The sequence below is a fragment of the Hippocampus guttulatus genome, chromosome 19 (assembly GCF_054856545.1).
Source record: "Hippocampus guttulatus isolate MCC_2025c chromosome 19, RoL_Hgut_1.0, whole genome shotgun sequence".
Classification (NCBI taxonomy): Eukaryota; Metazoa; Chordata; class Actinopteri; order Syngnathiformes; family Syngnathidae; genus Hippocampus; species Hippocampus guttulatus.
Window position 1 is genome coordinate 8,030,389 of NC_141279.1, and position 21,310 is coordinate 8,051,698.

A 21,310-nucleotide genomic window follows, 5' to 3' on the forward strand; every position below is an offset into this window, starting at 1 on the left:
ACCAGCGCTTTGTGGCCTATGCAGGAAACTCCGACAAGCCTTCAAGTGCTCCTGCGCCCCCTGCTAACAAGTATGCCAATGCTCCCGGTTCAGGTTCAAGATGGGCACTTTATGATCAGACATTCGGCTACAAACCCACAAATGCCGGGGACCAAGTCGGCATGGCTAACCCAGGTGTCCAGCGGCACCAAAATTGGGTATTGCAATCTTCCGGCGACAAGACCTCAACCGGTGGGCTCAAATTAGATGCTGTTAAGGGGCAGCCAGCAGTGAATGGAGGTGGCAACCTTCCCCCCAGTTGGGCAGAATACATTGCAGTTTATGAGCCGCCCTCCAGCTATGAACCCCCAACTGCTTCTTTGCCCCCGTCTGGTGGTGTCAAAGTAAGTAATCCTCAAGCAAATCTACCCATGGGTTGGGCAGCGTACCATCCAATTGATGTGCAACCTTCTGGCCGCAAACGACCAAGTTTAGGTCAAGTTGACGCGGTCAAAGGGCAACTACTGGAGACTCCAGCTGCAGGTGTGCCCTCAAATTGGCCGTTCAATCCAGTATACGTGCCGTCTTCGACCTATGAATCAACTGCTCCCGAGGTTACTTCTGGTGGTGTAAAAGGGAGTCTTCCTGGTAAAGGGAAGGGGCAAGCTCAAGCCAATTTGGGTGGAAATCTGCCCCCAAGTTGGGCATTGTTCAATCAACTATTTACATCTTCTGGCTATGAATCCCCAACTGCTCCAGAGAGCCCCGTCACGGCAAAGGAACAGCCTGCAGCTAATCCAGGTGGCTATCTTAAAGGTTGGCAAGTGTACAGTCCAGTTTATGTGCAACCTCCTAGCTACAAACCCTCCACAGGTAGTGTTGACGCAGTCAAGGGACAGCAGGCATCTCATCCTAGTGGCACGATGCAAAAAAGTTGGACAGCATACGGTTCAGTTGAAGCCCAACCTTCCAGCTCCAAACCGGCCACTGGCGGACTTGTCAAAGGGCAGCCGGCATCTAGTCCAGGCGACCACCTGCAACAAGGTTGGTCAGCATACAGTGAAGTCTATCCACCGTCCATTTTCAAACCAACTGCTCCTGGTGGCACAATGCAAAAAAGTTGGACAGCATACGGTTCAGTTGAAGCCCAACCTTCCAGCTCCAAACCGGCCACTGGCGGACTTGTCAAAGGGCAGCCGGCATCTAGTCCAGGCGACCACCTGCAACAAGGTTGGTCAGCATACAGTGAAGTCTATCCACCAGCCATTTTCAAACCACCAACTGCTCCTGGTGGCACAATGCAAAAAAGTTGGACACCATACGGTTCAGTTGAAGCCCAACCTTCCAGCTCCAAACTGGCCACTGCTGGTCTTGTCAAAGGGCAGTCAGCATCTAGTCCAGGTGACCACCTGCAACAAAGTTGGGCAGCATACAGTGAAGTCTATCCACCGTCCATTTTCAAACCACCAACTGCTCCTGGTGGCACAATGCAAAAAAGTTGGACAGCATACGGTTCAGTGGAAGCCCAACCTTCCAGCTCCAAACCGGCCACTGGCGGACTTGTCAAAGACCCGTCAGAGTCTAGTCCAGGTGCCCACCTGCAACAGAATTGGGCAGCATACAGTGAAGTTTATCCATCCGTTTTCAAACCACCAACTGCTCCTGTGGTTCCTCCTGGCCCTGTGAAAGGGCAGCCGGCATTTAATCCTGGTGGCGCCCTGCAACAAAATTGGGCAGCATACAGTGAAGTCTATCCACCGTCCGGTTTCAAACCACCAACTCTTCCTGGGCCTGTGAAAGGGCAGCAGGCATCTCATCCTCGTCGCACCATGCAACAAAACTGGGCAGCATATAGTAAAGTCTATCCACAGTCCAGTTCCAAACCAACTGCTCCTGGCCCTGTGAAAGGGCAGCCAGCAGCTCATCCTGGTGGCACCCTGCAACAAAACTGGGCAGCATACGGTGAAACCTATCCACCAACTGATCCTGTGGTTCTTCCTGGCACTGTGAAAGGGCAGCAGACATCTCATCCTGGTGCTGCCCCGGAGCAAAGTTGGACAGCATACAGTTCAGTTGAAGCGCAACCCCCCAGCTCCAAACCGACAACTGGCGGAGTTGTCAAAGGGCAGCCAGCACCTAGTCCGATTGCCGACCTGCACCCAAGTTGGGCAGCATACAGTCAAGTCTATGAGCCTCTGGTTCCTCCCGCTGGTGTAAAAGGGAGTCCTCACGGCACTGTTCAAGGGCAGCAAGCATCTATTCAAAGTGGCAATCTGCCCCTAGGTTGGGTTGGCTACAGTCCAGTTAATGTGAAACCTGCAACTGGTTCAGCGAAAGTTAACCTTGAAAAGGGGCAATCCGCAGTGAATCCAGCTGACAGCCTGCTTCCTAGTTGGGCATTGTTCAATCCAGTGTTTACGTCTTCTGGTTTTGAATCCCCAACTGCCCCTGAGAGCCCCGTCACGTCAAAGGGACAGCCTGCAGCAAATCCCGGTGACAACCTGCCCAAAAGTTGGGCCGTGTACAGTTCAGGTCATGTGCATCCGCCAAACTACAAACCCTCAGCTGGTGGTGTGAAGCAGCAGCCAGTCGTAAACGGAGGTGATCTGCTCCCAAACTGGGCAGCATACAGTCAAGTCGGTCATCCACAAACTGCTCTGGACATTGTGAGAGGGCAGCCGGCATTTAATCCTGTTGGCGCCCCGCAACAAAGTTGGGCAGCATATAGTTCAGTTGAGGTGCAACCTTCCAGCTCCAAGGATGAAACCGGTCGAAGAAAAGTTGACCCTGTGAATGGGCAAAGAACAGTGAATCCAGCTGCCAGCCTGCCTCCAAATTGGGCAATGTTCAAGCCAGGTTACTTGTCATCTTCTGACTCAGAATTTCCAACTGGTCCTGTGAAAGTGAGTCATCTTGATCCCGTAAGGAGGCAAGCTATTGTGGATGGAAACCAACCTCAAAGTTGGGTTTTAGGCCATCCAATGTATGAGCCAGCTGCTCCTGAGAGTTCTGTGCCCGGAAAGGACCAACCTTCAGCTAAACCATATGGCAAACTGCACAAAGGTTGGGCAATGTACAGTCCGGTTGATGTGCAACCTTCCACCTATAAACCCTCAACCGGTGTTGACACTGTAAATGGGCAGCCGGTATTAAATGCAGGTGGCAACCTCCCCCCACATTGGCCCGCATACAGTCAAGTCTATCATCCACCAGCTTCTCCTGTGGTTTCTCCTCCCAGCACTGTGACAGGGCAACTGGCATCTCATCCTGGTGGCAACCTGCAACAAAGTTGGGCAGCATACATTTCTGGCACTGGGATGGGGCAGACGCCTGGTTGGGTGAAAGTAGCTGCACCGGCTGGCAAGGGACAACATGCATTCTCTGAAGCCAATCTAGCACCCTCAACTGGTGGCGCAAAAGGTCACACTGGTAAAGGCCAACCAGCACCACATCCAGATGGTAACCTGCACCAAAATTGGGCCGCATACAGTCAATTGAATCTACCGTTCAGCTACAGACCAAGTGGCACTGGTAATGAGCAACTTGAAGCCCTTCCAGGTGCCAAACAGCCTGCAGCTCCTTCCAACGAAGCACCAAGTGGCGTTGGAGTTCAAGTCAGACCGTCCATCAGGAAGGGGAAGCCTGCAGCGAATCCAGGTGGCAACCAGCACCCGAAATGGACATCGTACAGCTCGGCCCACTATTGGTCACCCGGTTTCAACCCCTCAGTTGCTCCTGTACCCTCTCCTGTTGGTGCTCATGTAAGTCTTCCTGCTGGCGCTGGAAACTGGGGTGCAGGATCTGTTTCAGGTGCAAAGCTGGGCTCCGGTTGGGTGGCATATAGGCAAATCGATAATCCATCTTCAAACTACAAACCCTCAAGAGCTCCCGGTTCTGGACACCAGTCCTCTCGGGGTGCGGCCAAACAAGTCTCTGGTTCACTTTCAAGTGGTGGCCTACAAGTGAGAAGTCAAAACAAGTTGCCTGCTCATCCAGTTGGTCTACTTGCCAACTGGCCATACCTTCAAGTGGATTCCAACAATCATGCCGCATCTGGACTTAAAGGCTATGACTCTGCCGGTGTTCCCAACAGGAGCCCTTTGAAGTGGATCTCTTCCCATCCAGGCCACCCCGGCCAAGCTCTGGTCCGATTTCCAATGGAAGCCAGTGCACCATGGTTGTCATCTCAAGTGTTTGCTGATGAGTTGCCAGAGGAGGATGATGATGACGACGACGAGGAGGAGCTTCCAACTTATATTGTTCGTAACCGAAACGGCTATCGGCAACAGCGCAAAGAATTCTCCAGAATGCATTATTTCCAAAAGGATGAGCAACCCTACGTTCCCTACCTGAGAAGATCTCCAAAGGTCTAAGGAGGTAAACATTTATACCCCCCACTCAACACTCACTTGTGTTAACTTGCATTTTTTTTTCTTCTTCCCTGTTATAGGATGAACATGCTGCGTTGACTCCCTGCTGAACAAGATTTAATAAACCAAAGAATCAACTAAACTCATTTGACTGCCTTGTCTTTCAATGATCTGTAAAGTTGAGTTTACGGGTGTTGCTGTCTCACATTAGATACAGACGTGGTGCGTTTCAATTTTATCTTGAGTTATGATTGTTTACTGACTCTATTATTGAAGTACAATTGCGAACGACGGACCTGAAACTTTGAAGCAAGTCAGTTTTGCCAAACATGCAAATTTCCGTTTGAGTATTTCATGAGCTTATACTTGGAAAATGTCTCCAATGTTATGGCCAAAGTGGAGGTCTGGCAGGTGATGTGGCAGCAGAGTCCGCTGTTGACAAACCTATTTGGCGGGCAGACAAGTGTCTGAGAAGGCGGTAGCGCTATCTCCCAAGATGAGCTCTGCATGCTTGTTGCCTGCTAAGTGTCACTGATTGCTGGAGAGGCTGCGTGAAGAAGTCCGAGTGGACCACTTGTACTCTCACCATCAGTGGTGCTGGCTCTGATTGTGGCCCTTCAGCGGTAAAGTGTCGCTAACGCGAGGGTGTCTATGCTTTGTGCGACAGTCAGCCGCTTGAAAGAAAAAACAATCCTATTGGTACAAAGATGAAAAACCCAGCACTGGCTTTGTGAGTCACGTGTAGATTTCAAACTCTTACTGTTGCTCTTGGATATGAATATATTAAAGACATTTAGCTCCCTATTGCAGTGATGCTTACGTATGCAAAGAACCACAGAATTGAAGCTGCTCAAGCTGCTTTTTTTTTTCCTCCCTCCTCTTTGTCAGGTTGTCACGGTGATGTTTCATTTTGTCACCATCTTAAGGTCCACTCCAAAACTGACATCTCTTTGCAATTTGCCTTTGTGTCTTGATGCAAACGAGCTGGGAGCACATGATGACTTGCTTGTGTGTGATGAGCCACTCTTCTGATCTTCTGTTGGCATGCATAGGGGTCACTGTCTTAGCTTGCTACAACTTAAAGCGGAAAACAATAAGCAAAAATATAAATATATTCTCACAGCAGTTTCAATGAATATTGTCAAATTATTCCTGAGACACGCTAATGTAGACTTAAGAATTTTCATGCTTTCTGTCCTGGCCATTTTGTACTCAACAGTTCAAATTACATGGGTAAAATGAATGCATTTGGAGATTTTTAAAAAATATATCAATGCTGTATTTTCTCATATTCCCTCAAACTTGTTCTCCCCTTTTACTATAGTCCAGGGTTGGGGGCAAACATTTTTTTCACAGGGGTCACGTTTGTCTTCGTCTCCATGATTTGCAAACAAGTTCTCGCGATTTGTTAAGATGCGGAAGTAATTTCCTGATCTGGGCGGCGCTAATTTTATTTCCCTCCAAAATCCACGCTAAACTAGCATGGCCGCCTTTCCCAATCAAGGCAACGTCGCTGCAGAGTTCGGACTTAAAGTACACTTTCGTTCATGGATGTCAGCTTGTTGGGGGTCCCAATAGTTTGAAAGAAAACCCCACCGCATTCTGGTTCTGTCCAAACATGAAACCGTCTGAAAATTGCGACGAGGCAATTTTGTTAAGAGTCAAACGAAGCAGTAATCATGCAGAGCGGCGAGGGACGTCAACGCAACACGGGGTATGTCCGCTTATTTATTTAGAATTTGACCCGTTCATATTTTGTTTGTTTAAAAGTCAAAAAAATTCAAAACAGGCGTCAGACGTCTGATTTAACTAGTCGTGCAGATGTAGTTTTCCAATTTGTCCACTAGGTGTTGCTATGCTTTCAATTTGTGTTCACGTTCAGTCGTTGCTTCCAAAATATCAGTTTACGGGTGTCTTTTTAATATTTTTACTTTGACGTCACAGACGTTTTCTATGCCCATTGTGCTCTGTAGCCAAATAAGACTGGTCACCACTCACTTTCAGGGCACAGGGAGACAAATTATGGACTCCTTGCTTATTCAATTTCAGCGCATGTAATGGACAGGTCTCCAGTCTGGCGAAATAAGTAGTAGTAGTCAGAGTCAAGATGACTTTTGAATTTAATCAACCTCATCTTTTGGACAAACAACAGTGACCGAACATTTTGCCATGGAGGAAACATTTCAGTGTGTGGAAATGAAGCCCCTTCCCTCTTATGAGGCTTCACTGCCTGCGGTCATCCTCACACTCTCAAGCTCCACCTGGCCGGTGGACTGAGATGTGGACACGGATGCGGACGACTTCCCTTCAACCGCCCGTTTGCAACGCAGTCTTGGAGGCACGGCGGCCAGGAGCTCTTTCCTGAAGACAGAGCTGGAGAAGACGTAGAGGATGGGGTCCAGAGCCGAGTTGAGGAAGTTGAGGCTCAAGGAGACAATGTTGAGCTGGGTGAGCGCGTAGAAAGCGGCGCAGTCCCACGGCCGCAGGGAGCGGCTCACCCAAAGTCCCAACGTGGTGATGGTGGTCGGAAGGAAGCACACCAGGAAGATGGCCACGATGGCGGTGCACACGCGCATGGCCTTGCGCACCTTGGCCACGTTTCCCATCTGCCGACGCTTCAGCGAGCGCGAAATTTGCACCGAGCAGAAGACCAGGAGAGCTAGCGCGATGACGAACTCCAACACGGTCAGCACACGGTGCGTCTCCACCAAAATCACGATGCCTGCCAGGAGACGTTTCAGGCTTTAGTGCCATGCTCCTCAAACATTTTACATCTAGAGAAACAAAAATTTTGCTTCCATATATATCTATATCTTTTGAAATAGTTTGTAATTGTAAATTATGGCTTTTTTTTTTCAGAAACAGTTCTAAAAAAATAGAAGGCTTTTTTCCAGATAATATAAAATAAATAAGACAAATTGCTTCAGTGAACCGTTTTGCCGGACTAGTAATGTGGTTGTGCTACTAGCAAAAAAAAATGTACATGGTGCTTGGGGCTTGATGTGAAAAGGATATGGAGTGCCGGATGTTTTGCGTGAGTACCGCGAGTGGCCTCCTTGTAGGCGGTGAAGAAGAAGCACTGCGTGGCATCGCCGCTGCCCTTGATGTGGTTGTAGGCCAGCATGGGCACGCGAGGACTGCTCACTAGCAGCCACACCAGCAACGACAAGATGCCAGCCTGTCGCTTGCTCATGCGGTTGAAGCGGTGGTGAGGGTGGACCACCTGCGGGCGCGTCGTACAAAAAAAAAAAATGACACTGGAAACCCCCCAAAATTCAGCAAGTCATGAGTCAAAAGGGCGGGTGCGCTCTCACCTTGACGTATCGGTAAAAGGCGATGACTGTCATGAGCGCAATGCTGGCAGTGCGGTTGGAGAACATGAGAAAGAGGTTGAGGCGGCACACCGCGTCGCCGAAAACCCAGTGGCCCCGCACAAGGGCGTCGATGCGTAGCGGGAGGCTGACCAGCGCCAGGAAGTCGGCCGCCACCATGTTGACCAGGAACACCGTGTTGGCGCTCCAGGACTTGACGCGGAAGCAGAAGACCCACAGCGCCACCGCGTTGCCCAGCAAACCCAGCACCACGTCCACCGTCAGCACCGGGGGCAGGATAATGCCCTCCAGCTGGATGCCCACCGGCGGGCACCCGCTGCCGCCGCCACCGGGCGCTGGCGTGCTCCTGAGGTCCAAATCCATTGTTGATGTCTTGCAGGCTGTTTGTGATTTCAAGAGGCAGGAAACTTGCTGCTTCTGCTTTTTACATGACCAAAAAGCACTTTCTTTCAACATCTGCAACTTTTTTCCTCTTCATGTTTTTCGGCCTCCCTTGCGCCAACAACCTAAAAATGTTTTTTCTTTTGGGGGGGGCTTGTTGTTTTTTTTCATTAACAACAATGTTGATCCAAGGTTTAAAAAAAAAAAGAACCGAAAACTCAACAATTAATAACTATCCAATAGGCGATTATTTTCATATTGATTCACTGTTTCATGTCGTCATCAATTTTGTATTAATGCATTCAGTAAGAGATGACGTTGAACTTAAAATTGTCCAAATCCTCACCGTTTCAGTTTCTGAACAGTAAATATTCTGATAATGATCACATTCTATGCTGCAAATAATGTGGCCTTTGTATGTGTTTATTTATTGATTGTTGTTGTTTTTTTGTTTTTTTTTGCAGCTTTTGAATTGAATAAGCGAGGAACGGTGTGATGTAAGCGTCAACTCACGCCTCACACGCAGGAAGTGGTCGAAGCGTGAGCGGCACCCACAGCAAAGAAAGGTCCCCGGCTGCGCCGTTAGCATTCCACTGCTAACCTTGCTCATGGTCAGCTTCCTGTTTGGGTTTTGTTTGCCACATCTTGAAAAGACACCCCCCCTTTGTGACTGCATGTGTCTGACAGATTAGTGTGTGTGTGTGTGTGTGTGTGTGTGTGTGTGTGTGTGTGTGTGTGTGTGTGTAATTTGTGTGTTACTGCTGGCCTGGGTGTGTGTGTGATTGTATTCTGAGTGGATTTGTTTTGAGCGTGTGCGTGTGGGACAGGTATCAGCCGGGATTAGTGTGTAAAGGTGTGTGCGTGTGTGTTTCGGCGGATTTCTGTCCCACACACACGCACACACACACACCAGCCTTGTCTCATCATCATCTTCCCTGGAGACGAGCAGCATTTGGTCATGGCGGCGTGCGCGTGTGCGTGCGCTTGGCTGTTTGTCCTCTGGCTGACGTTGTGCAATGGCATTTCTCCCGCAGGAAGGCGAGCACATCAATGGAGTGTCGCCGCTCGACCGGTAAGCTCCTTTCTCGTCTCCCGCATCCTCATTCCCGACACCGTTGTTTCCTTGGAGGAGGTAAAGTGCTTTTTGTTCTTGTTGTTGTTATCCGTCGTCGTTTCCGGGCTTGTGCGTCCACACGCTGCTGATGTGACACACGTGCGCGCCGGCCCTTTAAGAGAATCATGACAACAGGGAAACGCTTCCTGTGCAGATTCGAATTGTTTGTTGTTGTTGTTGTTTTCGATAAAACAATATTAATTGGCCAACTTTTCAGAATGGCAATGCATTTGGTGTAAATATTATTTTATAAGTGACAGTAAAGACCAGTTTTAAACCTCAAGTATCACATGTGATCCAGTTGGCATTCTCATTTTTTTTGTCCATTTTTACCACAAGAAAAATGTATGTAGTCCACATTAAGCAGATTTGCTTTGCTTCTTTGCCGGGGAGACGCTTGTGACGTCGGCGCAAGTCGTGGCTGGCGACACAATTCGACTGACCGGTGCGCGGGTGACGTGAATGACTGAGCGGCCGATCGGGCAGATTTGCAAGACTTAAGTGATCAGTTTAATTGCTCCACTCTGCTGCTCACTTGCTGACGACGACGCCCTGCTTTGAGCTTTCTATCCCGCATGTTGACGTCCGGCACATTTGACCCAAATTTGACCCTTCTGAAGCAGCAAGCTTGCAAACCTTTTTTGCTGAAGCGCCTCGTTGAATTTTAAAGTGGACAAATGGGCCAGGTCACCCATTAAAAAAAAAAAAGGTGAGGGTATAATTTTATGGAGGTTGATCTTTTTTCTTGGGAATATTTATGGGATGCACGTGGCTGATGAGTCTTTTTTTTTTCTTTTTCTTTTTCTTTGTGGGTGTTGTTGTTCAGGACCATCATGGGCCCTCCCGGCATCAGCCGAGCCGTCCACCGGCTGGAGTTCTGCCACTGCAAGCAAGGACTTGGTCGGTCAACCTGCGCCTTCCCACCTGACTGCACTTCTTTGCGTTCTTTATGTTGAGCTGCTTTCCCCCCTGCAGGTGTGAAGATCATTGGGGGCTACCGAGAAATGACAGGAGAAGACTTTGGCATCTTCATAAAGAGAGTCGTCGCCGGTGGACTGGCTGCGCTTGACGGTCTGCTCTGCTTTTTATTTTATTATTATTATTTTTTAAGTCGACCTGTGCATACTTGCGGTTTCACATACATTTTGGGGGGGTTGTTTATTTTATTTTTTGTTTGTTTGCTGAATCCCCACCGCCCATTGTTCATGGCAAACATTGCCTATGTGTTACCCAGGTCGGCTCAAGTCAGGTGACCTGATTGTGCACGTGAACAACATCAGCCTGAGGGGGGTCACCAATGAGAGGTCACGATTTTAGTCACCCAAACCATGTGCAGGGTTTTCGTTTTTTAGGGGATGCAATTGAATCCCAAGTGCTTTGCATCCTGGCAGGGCGGTGGAGATCCTGAGGACCGCATCGCTGTCCAATCACATGTCTCTCCTGGTTGCCAGGGACGACGACTCCAAGTAAGTCCACCTCCGTAAGCGGACGAAAAATCTTTTTCCAACAGTCCGGCACTCTACTTTGATTGTGAGGTGATATTGGTGGCATTAAGAAGTGGATTAAATCTGCTTAGTCCGCACTGAAGGCTCACATAGCAAAAGCGCAGCCCACCGCCGGGCGAAGGGATGCTGACTTCCCCCACCGACAACAAGTGATGTCATAGCGGTCGTGTCAGTTGAAGGTCGGGCGTCAGTATTTTTTATTTTGGGGAAGGGAGGTGTCAGCTGAGGTGACGCGACAGGACACTCTGTCGTCCTGGCTGCTTTTCCGCATGGCGCCGCCTCGTCGTCAGCACAAACGCGGGCTGACACATCGGGGATGACGGTGACGTCGCCCGGCCTGCGGCTCCGTCACTCGCTCGTTTTCAACCACCTGTCCACTGTTTTACACTTCGCAGCATGCCAGCAGAACCATCTCGGAGACTGAAATCACAACAGAACATTAAAACAACACCAACACGTTCTTGTTTGTCTTGAGTTGCATTTGTGTTCGAGGCCAACGCCACCTGGTGGAGACAAAGCATCACGTGCGAGAGTTATGCTAATTAAGATATCCTTTATTTATGATACCCTGAGGTGGGAGAGTAGGATGACGGCTCTTAGCAAAAAGTAATAAACGAGCCCTGCGTCCAATATCGAAAATCCTAATAACTGACACCTCAGGAGAAGGTGCCCAACCACTACTTTTGTCTAAAGGAAACTCCTCCACTCGCTGCAAAGTAGTTCCTTGGTGCCACAGTGCCACAAGATGGTGCCAAAGTAATACTTTTATTGTTTTTCAAGAAATAACAGGATAAAAGTCTTAATTCAGTCATATTATGATTGATGCATTCATGTTGTCATCTCAAGGCGGGAGTTTTCCGAGCTGATGGAGAAGTACTGCTCCGGTCCCTTGGCGGCGTCCGGTCGGCTCTCACCGACTCAGCAGTCCACAGGTGAAACCCGAGCAGAAGCACTAGCGTGCTCCTGGTAAATTGAAAGTCAGCTCTGGATTTTGTGTTGACGCAGGGAAGCTGCTGGCCGCCGGCGTCGCCTCCTCGTCTGAGAGCCCCCAGCTGCTCAGCCCCAAAGAGGGGGTCTCGCTCTACAGCCCCGTGGCCACACCCGCCTTCAGGTACCTCCCACAGATGCCTGAAACATCCACAAAGATGCAAAAGAGCGGCGCTCCTTCAACTTTTTTGCTCCACGGACCACTTTTTGTAATATCGTCTGTCTGCATGTTTCGTGGAGTCTCTGGTTTGAGAGCCACTTGAGGCAGAATGTGCCCCACTTGTGATGGGATTGGAAAGGAAGTGTTACTTAACGTCTCTCCGTGCGTGCTTTCCTTCCTCCCTCGCTTGCTTCTTTCCATTCTTCTCGCAGCGACAGCGTGATCCAGTTGATCTGCATCGCCAAGGGCAGCGGCCTGGGCCTGGTCATCAAGGGCGGCGCCAACCGCTCCGAAGGCCCCATGGTCTTCATCCAGGACATGGTGGCGGGAGGAGACTGCCAGAAGGTCAGCCAACACTTGATCGGCATGTCTCCACCATCTTGTTTTTCCAAATACAGCGTGCATCCTTGGCGCTTGACGAGCTGCGTTCTGTTATTTTGCGTGTGAAGGACGGCCGGCTGCAGGTTGGGGACCAGCTGGTGTCCATCAACAAGGAATCTCTCATCGGCGTGACGTACGAGGAGGCCAGGACTATCCTGACGCGCACCAAACTCAGGTCAGATCTTAGCACATTTATAGTTCAAAAGAGGCCACACAGAAAAGAAAACAGAAAAGGTGCAATGCAGGGCCGGAAAGCCGCAAATGCAAGTTCGACGTTTTGCTTGTGCCGCGTACCGCAGACCGGATCCCACCGTGGAAGTGGCCTTCATCCGGCGCCGGACTTCCTCCAGCTCCAGCAGCGGTCCCCACAGTCCTATCGTAGGCCCCTCCGGGGCCATCAGCTCCCCTGCGCCCGCGCCAGTTGTGGTCACCAAGCTCACCTGCAGCCGCAACCCGGCCAGCGAGACGCTGCCGCCCGTCAGCGTCTGCCAGGTGCGGAGTCACAAATGGAATCGCATGACCTCCTTTGAGCAAGGCGACGGAATTGGACACCTGGCAGTTGAGCGCGCTCTGGCTGCATTCGTAAAGCAGACCAGTGTGCGTGTCTGTTCTGTTCCTCATTTCACATGCCGACAGAAATTTGTCATCTTTGCAGGTCCGAGTGAGTCCAGTCATGAGTGAACACGCATGCGTTTCATCCTTAGATGAGTCTGATCTCAATGTGGGTACGAATTCTAATACAATCAATTTTTTGTCGTTGGGGGGGGCATACAATATAATACACTATCGTCATATTTTGTTGTTTTTGTTTCCTACGGTGTCCTTGGGTGCTCAAAAAAGTGCCTATGTACAAAAGTTCACAAGCTGTTATGAGTTGGGTTTTGTCAATGAATTTGCGTTGTTTGCAGATGGCGCTCATCTGAAAGTGGAGCAAGTGGAAAAGGTGATCATTTTCATCATTCTATTTGTTTGACTCAAGTTGTCATAATGAAAGTGGACACCAGAGAGCATGCTTTCCCAAGGATCCGTCCACATGAGTCGTTATTTTGTACCAGCACAGCGCAATCAATGTGGACAGCACTGGAATATATGATGTCTTTTTTTTTTTTTTTTTTTTTTTTAGCTCACAGTGAATGAAAATCCCAAATATGGAGAAATTCTCACATGACATAAAAGTAAAAGTTCAAACTGTTCTTCCGAAATGGCTGACTTTATTTACATGTCGATGGCTGTCGCGTTTGATACTATTGTGAGGCGAGGGCGTGCTTGCCCTGCGCCCTTATCGATCTGCTTTTATGGATGTGTGTTCGTGTGTTCAGGCTCTGGACCTGCTGGGCCTCAAGCCTTCGGACGCTCAGCGTCAGGCGCTCTGGTCCCGACTGCGAACCGATCCGCCTGGCGTGGTGGCCTACGCCGGTAAGGACGTACCCAAAACAAAAATTTGATTCAACGCATTCATCCCCAGTGAGAACTCGAATGGACAACAAACGGTAGCGTGATCTTTATTATTAGTTTTTTTGGCCTGCTTTGTCCAAATATTTAGTTCAGAATTTTTTATTTTCCATTTCAGTTTCTGCACTGGTAGTAAATGTAGTTGTGCTCATGGGGGGGGTTGGTTATGTCAAATGTTGGCCCGTGGTGTATTCAAGGTTGTCCTGCTGTCGCTCTGACAACACTTGAAGTGACTTTCCCCGCAGGTGGCCGTTCAATTGGACCTCGGGTAACAACTCAAGTGAAGGCGGCCGTTTTGTTTGCTCGGGCAGATTTCGAGAGCGCGACCAGGGAGGTGTTCAAGTCTCAGCCTGACGGGCCGACCGCCGCCCAGTCGGGGTCAAGGCTCACGTCTGAGGACCTGTTGAATCTGCTGCAGGTGCCCGGGAGCCGCCGGGTATGTCAACAAAAGAAGCTGGAAGAAAATAACTGATCGAAACAAAGTTCACTCGGTAAAATATTTGACATTTGATTCAAAAGATCATATTGCCGTCTGAAACGAAACACTTCGCTACTAATGACAACTGTGCGGTGCCCGCGGGCAGCACAGCAGGGGCTGGGGAAACTTGTGCTTTGTTTCTGCTGTTGCCTGGACAACCTGAAATTATTTTGGTGTGTGTGTGTGTACGTGGCAGTCAACATCTGACTGGGCCGCCGCGGCCGAGATGGACCGACTGAGGAAGGAGAACGTGGAGGCTCTGCGGGAGGTCAAAAGGCTGCAGGTGAAAGCCGCCCTTTGCACTTGGTGGTTATTAGATTTTTTTTGGGGGGGGGGGGGTTAGGCACCATTTGATGGCACCAAAGGCGCAGCCAGGCCAACTTCCTGTTTGGTGTGGATGTCGTCTGACGTTCAGGATCAGCTGCTGGAGTCTCACAGGGTTCAGCGGCAGATGGAGGAAGAGCTGGACAGCGTCAGACAGGTTGGAACATAGCACGTCACATCATTGCGTGCAGTTCAATCGTGCCGCCGAGGTTCATCGACGATGAACCGATAGTCATCGATTAGACGTGTAGAGACTTCGAATTTAAAATCTTCGGAATGTCCGCCTTTCATCAATCATACGCATATTTGGTGACTCGATGCAATATGCCTTCACTTGACTCGCGGCGCGTGGGAGAGCGCAAGTGGGCGCGCGGTGTTGAAAATAGCTCATCAGGTGGAGGTGGGCTCACCTCCGCGCATCAGCTTCACTTTTTAACTGAAAAGCAGGCAAAGTGGTCCTGGCTGGCTGGCGTGGGAGGAGTGAGTGTGCAGCCTTCGTTCAAAGATGGGGAGAGAGAAAAAAACGCTTCCTTTTTTTTTGTTTATTGTGATCCACAGCTGAAGTCTCTCAGCCTCATCGAGAGAGAAATGATGAAGCAGTCATGAGCTTCATTTGGACAAAGTTGGTAAACACTTCAGTCTTTGTTTTGTTAATAAATAGAGGCGGAAATGGAGGTTGAAGCAAAGGCAGAATGCAAGGATACGAGGGACTGAATCAAAAGCAGGTTTGTTGGAAGGGAAGAATAAAGGAAGGAGGGAAGGAATTTGATGCTCGAAAAAAAAAGCACATATCGAGGCATGAAAAGGAAGGAAGGATGGACAAGGGAACAATGGAAAGAAGGCAGAAAAGTAACTTTCAATGAGGGAAGATTGAAAGAACGGCTATGACGGAAGGAAGGCAAAATGGAAGGAAAGATAGGATGACGAGGGAAAATAAGTGCTCGGAAGCAAGGCAGGAGGTGAGTGATGCCAAGCGGTGTGCGTTGTCATGGCGACGACAATCTGATACGTGTCGGCCTCATTGTCGCCGCGTCAACACCACCTTGTTTCCACAAAAGCCGCACACTCGCTGCTCGCTTTTTTTTTCCCTCTCTTCACACCCCCCCCCTTTTTTTTTTGGTCAATAATGTTTGTGATTGTGCACACTACTCAAGACAAGAGTGCCCCTCTGTCCCGCCACCAACCCCACCCTCTCCCAGGCCACAGCTGGACACAAGACAACTCCTGCTGTGATACATTAGTTACTCAACCAGTAGCGCGCGCACACTTCTCGCCAAAATAGGCCCACCTTTGGATCGGCCATCATTCACGCAGGTTGGCGAGCAGAATTTTCATCAAGTCGTCCACGCCGCAGGCATAGGTTGCAAATGTATTATTATTTTTTTAAACAGAAGATTTATATCAACGGACGTCCGGCGTACCGAATTGCGACCACTCGCCGCGTCTTTGTCACGCTAGCGCTCGCGTTCACACGCGTCACCTTGGTTGGCTACTTTTGGGACATGACGAAAGGTGCATTGGGAAAAGCGGACCCCTGTGATTGGCGGGAAAGCCAGTCCGTGGTTTTGTCAGTCCCACACCAACGTGCCCCCCTACCTGCGAATGTTCAGTGTGTCCGTTCAATGTGAAACAGCCCCCCGTTTACCCCAAATACACACACTACAATTAATACCGTACGTGAGAATGACATACGTTTTTGTTTTCTTTTTCAACTTCCGCTACAAGTGACCGGCTTCATCTGTCAGTTATCTAACTCCAACAGCGGGCTTTGAGCGCCAAACTTGATTTTGCGAGCGTTTGGAAAAGCCGCGGCTTCTTGGCGCCTCGCTTCACCGACTTCTTCCCCCCGGCAGGAAGCCAAGGCGGCCGCGGAGGAAACACAGACGCTGCGGGCACGGGCGCATCTGGCCGAGGAGGCCCGCAAGCAAGCCCGCGGGATGGAGATGGACTATGAAGAGGTGGTCCGCCTGCTGGAAGCCGAGATCGCCGAGCTGAAGACTCAGAGGGCCAAAGAGCCTCGTCATCCTCCTCCTGCTCCTCTTCTGGACAATAAGGTAGGACGCACACTGGCTCACTAGACCCTGTGAGGAGAAATTTGGCCGGCGCCGCTTTCCTCAGCGGATGTGTTTCTTGTGGCAGGAGGACGTCGAGCAACTGAAGAAGGCGGCGGCCGTGGTGCAATGCCAGCTGCGGAAGAGCGCCGCCGCCAAGAAAACGTTGGAGACGGCGACCGCAAAACTGCTGACGTTTGTCGCGGTGAGAAAGAGTGCGGTGGAGCTTGCGTACCTAATGAAGTGGCCACTACAGTGACCCCCACCCCCAAAGCTTCGAAGTTCAGTATTCCATCCAGATTTCAATTGTGTGCTTTCTCCTCAGAATGTTCAAGAGTTCCTGCTTGAAGGACTCGGGCCCTCCAGGTACATCCAAGTCCAACACTCTGACTTGTTTGTTTGTCCATCCGCAGTCGGAGTGAGTGTGATGATGTCTTATTTAACGCAATTATTTAATTTAACGCAATTGGGTCTGTCGGCTTCCCTTGCCGCTTTGACCCACTTGCGCGATCCCAGGTGGGCCCGCCGCCGTTAAGTTAGCCTGCTGCTCATGACCGCCCGCTGCCATTGAGCCTCGTTGCCAAACGGCGGCGCCCAGGTGGCGGTCGGCCCCTCGCCGCGTTTTATCAGCAAACGAATTACCGAGTGGCGTTTATTGCTTCGCGTGCCTACTCCCTTCTTTGCTCCATTGCGGTTGACCTCCATTTGACCCCTGCGAGCATCCTGTTCGATGTCTTGCCGGCTCGTTTGTGGTGTGCGAATGCGATCGATTTCAGTGTGACATGACTCTTGCGTAAGTCCGCCTCAGTCAATCAGGTCAGTCGGCCGCTCTCCGTTAAGCGAGATTGTGTTTGTGCGACTGTTGTGTTGGGGGCGGGGTGGGGGTCAACGTGTCATGTTTCATAACTGCCCCCCGCGCATCCTTTCAGTGACCACCCCCCACACCGTTTTGTCCTCACCTGTTCTTACGCCTTTGTAGGCCAGTGGGTGTCTTTTCAAAACCAAAACATAACGCGTGTGCTGCTGCTGTAGGTCACGTAGTACATTTAAAAAAAAAAAAATAGACATACAACAGCATCCAGTTCTGAATATGAAGTCATTCGTAGTAACTGTTGCTGTCAAACTATATGATAATAAAGCGTATCGGAAAGCCGGAAGACGTGTTCAAACGACGAACCATCCCGAAGAAAATATCACAATGTCATTCAGAGCTGTCAGGCTTCTTCCAAGCAAATTCATCTCGACGGTGCCAGTTGTAGAACATCATCGGACAATGAACAACACTTGCGATATCTCATAAGGTTATTCTAAAAATTGCCTACACCGGAGAGAAAACACATTTGGTTTAGTTTCGTATTTGTCGTCGTGTGAAGATGTCAATCGGTTGACGCGCTGTTTTTTTGGCTGCAGTTGCGCAGACGTCAAGGGGCCCTCAAAAGGCGGACCCTCGCGACACGAGAGCTCGTGGACCGCGGCGGCGCTGGCCAAGGAAGCGCACCACCTGAGGACCAGCGTCGGGAACCTCCTGGACGTGGACAGTAAGTCAAACTTTCGAGTCCGCAATCGGACGACACGGGACTTTGCTCGGGCGAAATTTGGGAAGGCTGCGCGTGACTGCTTGTATTTGAAAATGTGCATTTTCAAGGGTTATGTTTTTAATTATGTCAAGAAAAATATGCAAGTATTGCGCAAGTGCAAAGTTGCCAAAAGTGCCCGAATATATTGCGACGAAACAACATTGCATGACTTTACTTAGCACATTTTTTTCTTTCCCAGTGACTTGGGACTTGCATGAAAGCTTACGTGACTTCCTTGTGACTTCCTCCTGCCTTCCTCCTCTTCCTCTTCTCTCTTGAGCCCCGCCCGCATGCGCCCCCTAGTGGACAGCCGCCTCTGTCGCGAGGGAGTGCCCTCCCCGTTTCGACACTCGCCGTCGTTCGCCGCGTGGAGCAGCTCAGCCACGTTGCCTCGCTTCTTCTCCGTAGACGCCACGTGTGCTCTTCGAACCTGCATGCGCTTCACCAAAACTGCATCTGTGTCTCTTTTCAGTCAGGAAAGTAGCACTCGACACTCGTGTACTGTGTAAAAACGTTTCGTCCTCATCATAACAATTCCCTAGGATGGAATGAAATACACCCGTTTCTACTCGTACTTGACATGCTTAAATTCAATGGACATTGTGCTGGTCCTCGTGCTGTGTGTGCCGTGCCCACGAGCGAGACGCCATCATACACAAAGAAGACCACCAAAAATCAGCCGCAGTAGTATTCCACTTATTTTTTGGGCAGAGCATAAAGAACAGAGGCCTGTCGCTCTTGTGATTTGTCCGTCTGTGTTTCTTGCTGCACCATTTGTGTTCAAATCTCTGTTTTCAACATTTACAAAGACATTAATGCTCGGATGAAGTTTTACACACACACACAGACACACACACACAGTATTTCAGTGTGTGCGTGTGTGTCGGGTGGGGGGATAACAGGACAAGATGATGATGGTAGGAGTTATAAAGGAACTGTCAAAGTCTTGAGGCCTCATGTCAGCTACTTGCAAAATGATCACCCTCACCTAATTAGCACGCACACACACACACACACACACACACACACACACACACACACACACACACACACGCCAGATTGATGATGATGGTGGTGGTGGTGGCCAGATGTGATGAAAAGAGTCCCAAGAAGAAAGTAGGTCATGTGGATGCAGGAGAGTTTTCCTTCCATCTGCTTTTCATCACGTCGCCTGTTGCTAGGATACCCGATGGCGCTTGGCCTCGCGCCCGCACATGCGTGTCAAGATGGAGGAGACGTACTGTCGGTTGGGAGGCGTTTTTCGACGCAAAGCCCAAGTCACAGTTGGAGTTTGTTTTCCAAGCAGGGTTGTTTGTTTGTCTTTGTCAAGCCCAAACTTGTCAATAAAGTTTGTCTTGCTGTGATGTCTTCTGGCCACGTGTTGTCTTTCCAGACTTCACGAAATGCGTTCGCTCTAACTTTATATTTCTAACTTTTTATTACATTATAATTTTAATTTGGTGACAATGTGTGTCACGTTTGCTCGCTTTTTGGAGTTTTTGTTACATTTCTTCATTTTATTGGTGAAAATTTGTTTAGTTCTTAGATTTTGTTTTTTGCGTACATTTTGGGGTGATTTAGTGTCAATTTTTGGTTGAATTTCTGTGTTTTGGGACATTTCTGACACTCATTTTTTGTTGCAATTTGTATTTCTATTTTTTTGTCTTTTTTTTTATTTGTCGGCCTTTTTGTATGTTTCCTTATTTCTTTCTCCGCGTGGTGCTTGCCGCTTCATGGTGTGTGTGTTGCTGATGTGAGCGAAATGGTTCCCGCTGTGTCCCGCTTTGCATTTTCGGCCTCACAAAAGAGCTGCATCATCGTCCTCCTCATCACCTTTGCGCGTCTTTGTTGTAGTGGAGGACGACAATCGGGCAGGGAGGCGCTTTCCACTGAGAAAAACACCCCCCCCCCCCTCTTAATCTGACACAGCGCAAACAAAACACGACAGGTGCACATCGACATGAAATTGGGGCAGAACAATTTTTAATAATAACGATGACACGTTGACATCAAAGAGTAGCTTCCTGACATGGAAAAAAAGAATGACATCATTACTGCCGGTTCATGATTTCACTTTTTGTTTATTGTTCATCTGCCAAGATGTTTTGTTGCCTTTTTGTCTTTAACTTTTGGGTCCATTTTAACTAAAAATCGTGTTTTTGTTTGCCTGTTTTTGTCAGTTGCATATATTTTTATATATTTGCAGTAGGGCAGTTTGCAGACTACACCCTGAAGTGGTTGCCAGCCACTCACAGCTCTTTTTCTACCTAATTTTTATTTATATATTTCAATACTGCCATTTATCTGTTGTTGGTTTTTTTTTGTGTGTTGTGTGTGCGCCACAGCTCTTCCTTATGGCTGGGAGGAGGCATATACGGAGCACGGTGTCAAGTACTTCATTGAGTACGTACTCGGCGCTCTTTTTCTTGTCGGACTTTTTACAGCCGGCCGTCACTGTCAAGTTGGATTCTTTGTAATGTTGTCATCTGTTGATACCACGGCAACCTTTATTTGCTGCTGTCACGTGATGTCTTCTTTTTTTGGGGGGGGCAGTCATGTGACGCAGACCACCTCTTGGAGTGCGCCGATGGTCGTTTCCGTGACAACAACAATGGATGCCACAAACGGCGATCAGAAGATTGAAATGTAGGAGGAGGAGCTGTTTGTTGCTATGGAAACAACTGGCTGTGAGTACAAGAGTACTAATAGATAAAAAGCTGCATTGTTCAAAATTGTTTAGTATTTTTTTTCGTTGTCTTTCTTGCAAGTGTTGTCGTTAAACATATATTTTATTTATTTGTTTATTTCCGAGAAGATGGAGTTGTTTGATGTTGCTTTTGAAACTAGTATGTCCTGAAAGTATAATTGGAAACAAAACAGGAAAACACAACAAGCTGGACTGTTGAAATCGTCCGAGCCAATCAGGAGCATTGAGAAAGTCTCGAGTGAAAAAAGACACTTTTATCGCCTGAAGCTGCATTCCAAAAACGCGTTTTGATTTTATTTGTTTGTTTGTGATGATGTATATGCTCAAGCTTTATAAAAGCATACACACAAACACACTGTTATGTCATAGCGAGAAATCAATGTGTGTGTGTTGGTGAGCGTGAAACTGATTTGTGCTTTTCCTCGCAATGTAACTGAATATAAAAGACTGCGGTAATCTGATTACTTGACGACACGCGGGGTCGAGCGGTGTGTGCGGGCATGGTTATTTAT

The 21,310-nt window shown here is 49.0% G+C and overlaps 4 protein-coding genes across 13 annotated transcripts; 3 read left to right on the forward strand and 1 right to left on the reverse strand.

Annotated features, from left to right (window-relative positions):
- The first annotated feature begins 410 nt into the window (after positions 1 to 410).
- On the forward strand, positions 411 to 2,556 carry LOC147190059 (uncharacterized). The gene is made up of 3 exons (XM_086099252.1): positions 411 to 1,269; positions 1,309 to 1,458; positions 2,507 to 2,556. The coding sequence occupies exons 1-3, from the start codon at positions 411 to 413 to the stop codon at positions 2,554 to 2,556; spliced, it is 1,059 nt and encodes a 352-aa protein (XP_085955378.1).
- A 740-nt stretch (positions 2,557 to 3,296) lies between these two features.
- On the forward strand, positions 3,297 to 4,352 carry LOC147190060 (uncharacterized). The gene has a single exon (XM_086099253.1). The coding sequence runs from the start codon at positions 3,297 to 3,299 to the stop codon at positions 4,350 to 4,352; it is 1,056 nt and encodes a 351-aa protein (XP_085955379.1).
- Positions 4,353 to 6,451: 2,099 nt separating this feature from the next.
- LOC147190061 (hydroxycarboxylic acid receptor 2-like) lies at positions 6,452 to 8,867 on the reverse strand. 3 transcript variants are annotated; one of them, XM_086137833.1, is made up of 4 exons: positions 8,576 to 8,867; positions 7,664 to 8,061; positions 7,392 to 7,572; positions 6,452 to 7,071 (listed from the first exon to the last, which is right to left on the reverse strand). In XM_086137833.1, exons 1-4 carry the CDS (start codon positions 8,736 to 8,738, stop codon positions 6,563 to 6,565), a joined length of 1,251 nt encoding a protein of 416 aa, XP_085993959.1. In that variant the 5' UTR covers positions 8,739 to 8,867; the 3' UTR covers positions 6,452 to 6,562. The 3 variants fall into 3 exon arrangements, with proteins under 3 accessions (XP_085993959.1, XP_085993961.1, XP_085993960.1); XM_086137835.1 differs by having other exon boundaries at positions 7,664 to 8,098; positions 8,576 to 8,713; XM_086137834.1 differs by lacking the exon at positions 8,576 to 8,867 and having other exon boundaries at positions 7,664 to 8,414.
- Positions 8,555 to 21,153, forward strand: stxbp4 (syntaxin binding protein 4). 8 transcript variants are annotated; one of them, XM_086137830.1, is made up of 23 exons: positions 8,555 to 8,673; positions 9,097 to 9,194; positions 10,003 to 10,076; positions 10,152 to 10,247; positions 10,411 to 10,480; positions 10,568 to 10,642; positions 11,528 to 11,613; positions 11,687 to 11,792; positions 12,041 to 12,173; positions 12,278 to 12,384; positions 12,509 to 12,701; positions 12,865 to 12,934; positions 13,118 to 13,152; positions 13,529 to 13,625; positions 13,973 to 14,097; positions 14,336 to 14,422; positions 14,555 to 14,620; positions 16,317 to 16,517; positions 16,603 to 16,719; positions 16,840 to 16,880; positions 17,925 to 18,052; positions 20,437 to 20,494; positions 20,645 to 21,153. In XM_086137830.1, exons 3-23 carry the CDS (start codon positions 10,010 to 10,012, stop codon positions 20,739 to 20,741), a joined length of 2,055 nt encoding a protein of 684 aa, XP_085993956.1. In that variant the 5' UTR covers positions 8,555 to 8,673; positions 9,097 to 9,194; positions 10,003 to 10,009; the 3' UTR covers positions 20,742 to 21,153. The 8 variants fall into 8 exon arrangements, with proteins under 8 accessions (XP_085993956.1, XP_085993949.1, XP_085993948.1 ...); XM_086137823.1 differs by having other exon boundaries at positions 8,655 to 8,673; positions 9,097 to 9,134; XM_086137829.1 differs by lacking the exon at positions 8,555 to 8,673 and adding an exon at positions 9,800 to 9,884 and having other exon boundaries at positions 9,008 to 9,134; positions 10,001 to 10,076.
- The last annotated feature ends 157 nt before the right edge of the window (positions 21,154 to 21,310 follow it).

What these genes read in the sequence shown, in the direction of transcription:
- LOC147190060 (XM_086099253.1), top strand. Translation starts at nt 3,297, where the DNA reads ATGGGGCAGACGCCTGGTTGGGTGAAAGTAGCTGCACCGGCTGGCAAG.
- LOC147190059 (XM_086099252.1), top strand. Translation starts at nt 411, where the DNA reads ATGGGTTGGGCAGCGTACCATCCAATTGATGTGCAACCTTCTGGCCGC. An exon ending in CAAACCACCAACTGCTCCTG is followed by an intron (nt 1,270 to 1,308) that starts GTGGCACAATGC and finishes CATACGGTTCAG; the next exon opens with TTGAAGCCCAACCTTCCAGC. An exon ending in CAAACCACCAACTGCTCCTG is followed by an intron (nt 1,459 to 2,506) that starts GTGGCACAATGC and finishes GGCCGTGTACAG; the next exon opens with TTCAGGTCATGTGCATCCGC.
- LOC147190061 (XM_086137833.1), bottom strand. Translation starts at nt 8,738, where the DNA reads ATGCAGTCACAAAGGGGGGGTGTCTTTTCAAGATGTGGCAAACAAAAC. An exon ending in CCACTTCCTGCGTGTGAGGC is followed by an intron (nt 8,062 to 8,575) that starts GTGAGTTGACGC and finishes AATCACAAACAG; the next exon opens with CCTGCAAGACATCAACAATG. An exon ending in CCTTTTACCGATACGTCAAG is followed by an intron (nt 7,573 to 7,663) that starts GTGAGAGCGCAC and finishes ACGCGCCCGCAG; the next exon opens with GTGGTCCACCCTCACCACCG.
- stxbp4 (XM_086137822.1), top strand. Translation starts at nt 9,079, where the DNA reads ATGGCATTTCTCCCGCAGGAAGGCGAGCACATCAATGGAGTGTCGCCG. An exon ending in GCCAGGGACGACGACTCCAA is followed by an intron (nt 10,643 to 11,527) that starts GTAAGTCCACCT and finishes TGTCATCTCAAG; the next exon opens with GCGGGAGTTTTCCGAGCTGA. An exon ending in CGCCCGTCAGCGTCTGCCAG is followed by an intron (nt 12,702 to 12,864) that starts GTGCGGAGTCAC and finishes TCATCTTTGCAG; the next exon opens with GTCCGAGTGAGTCCAGTCAT.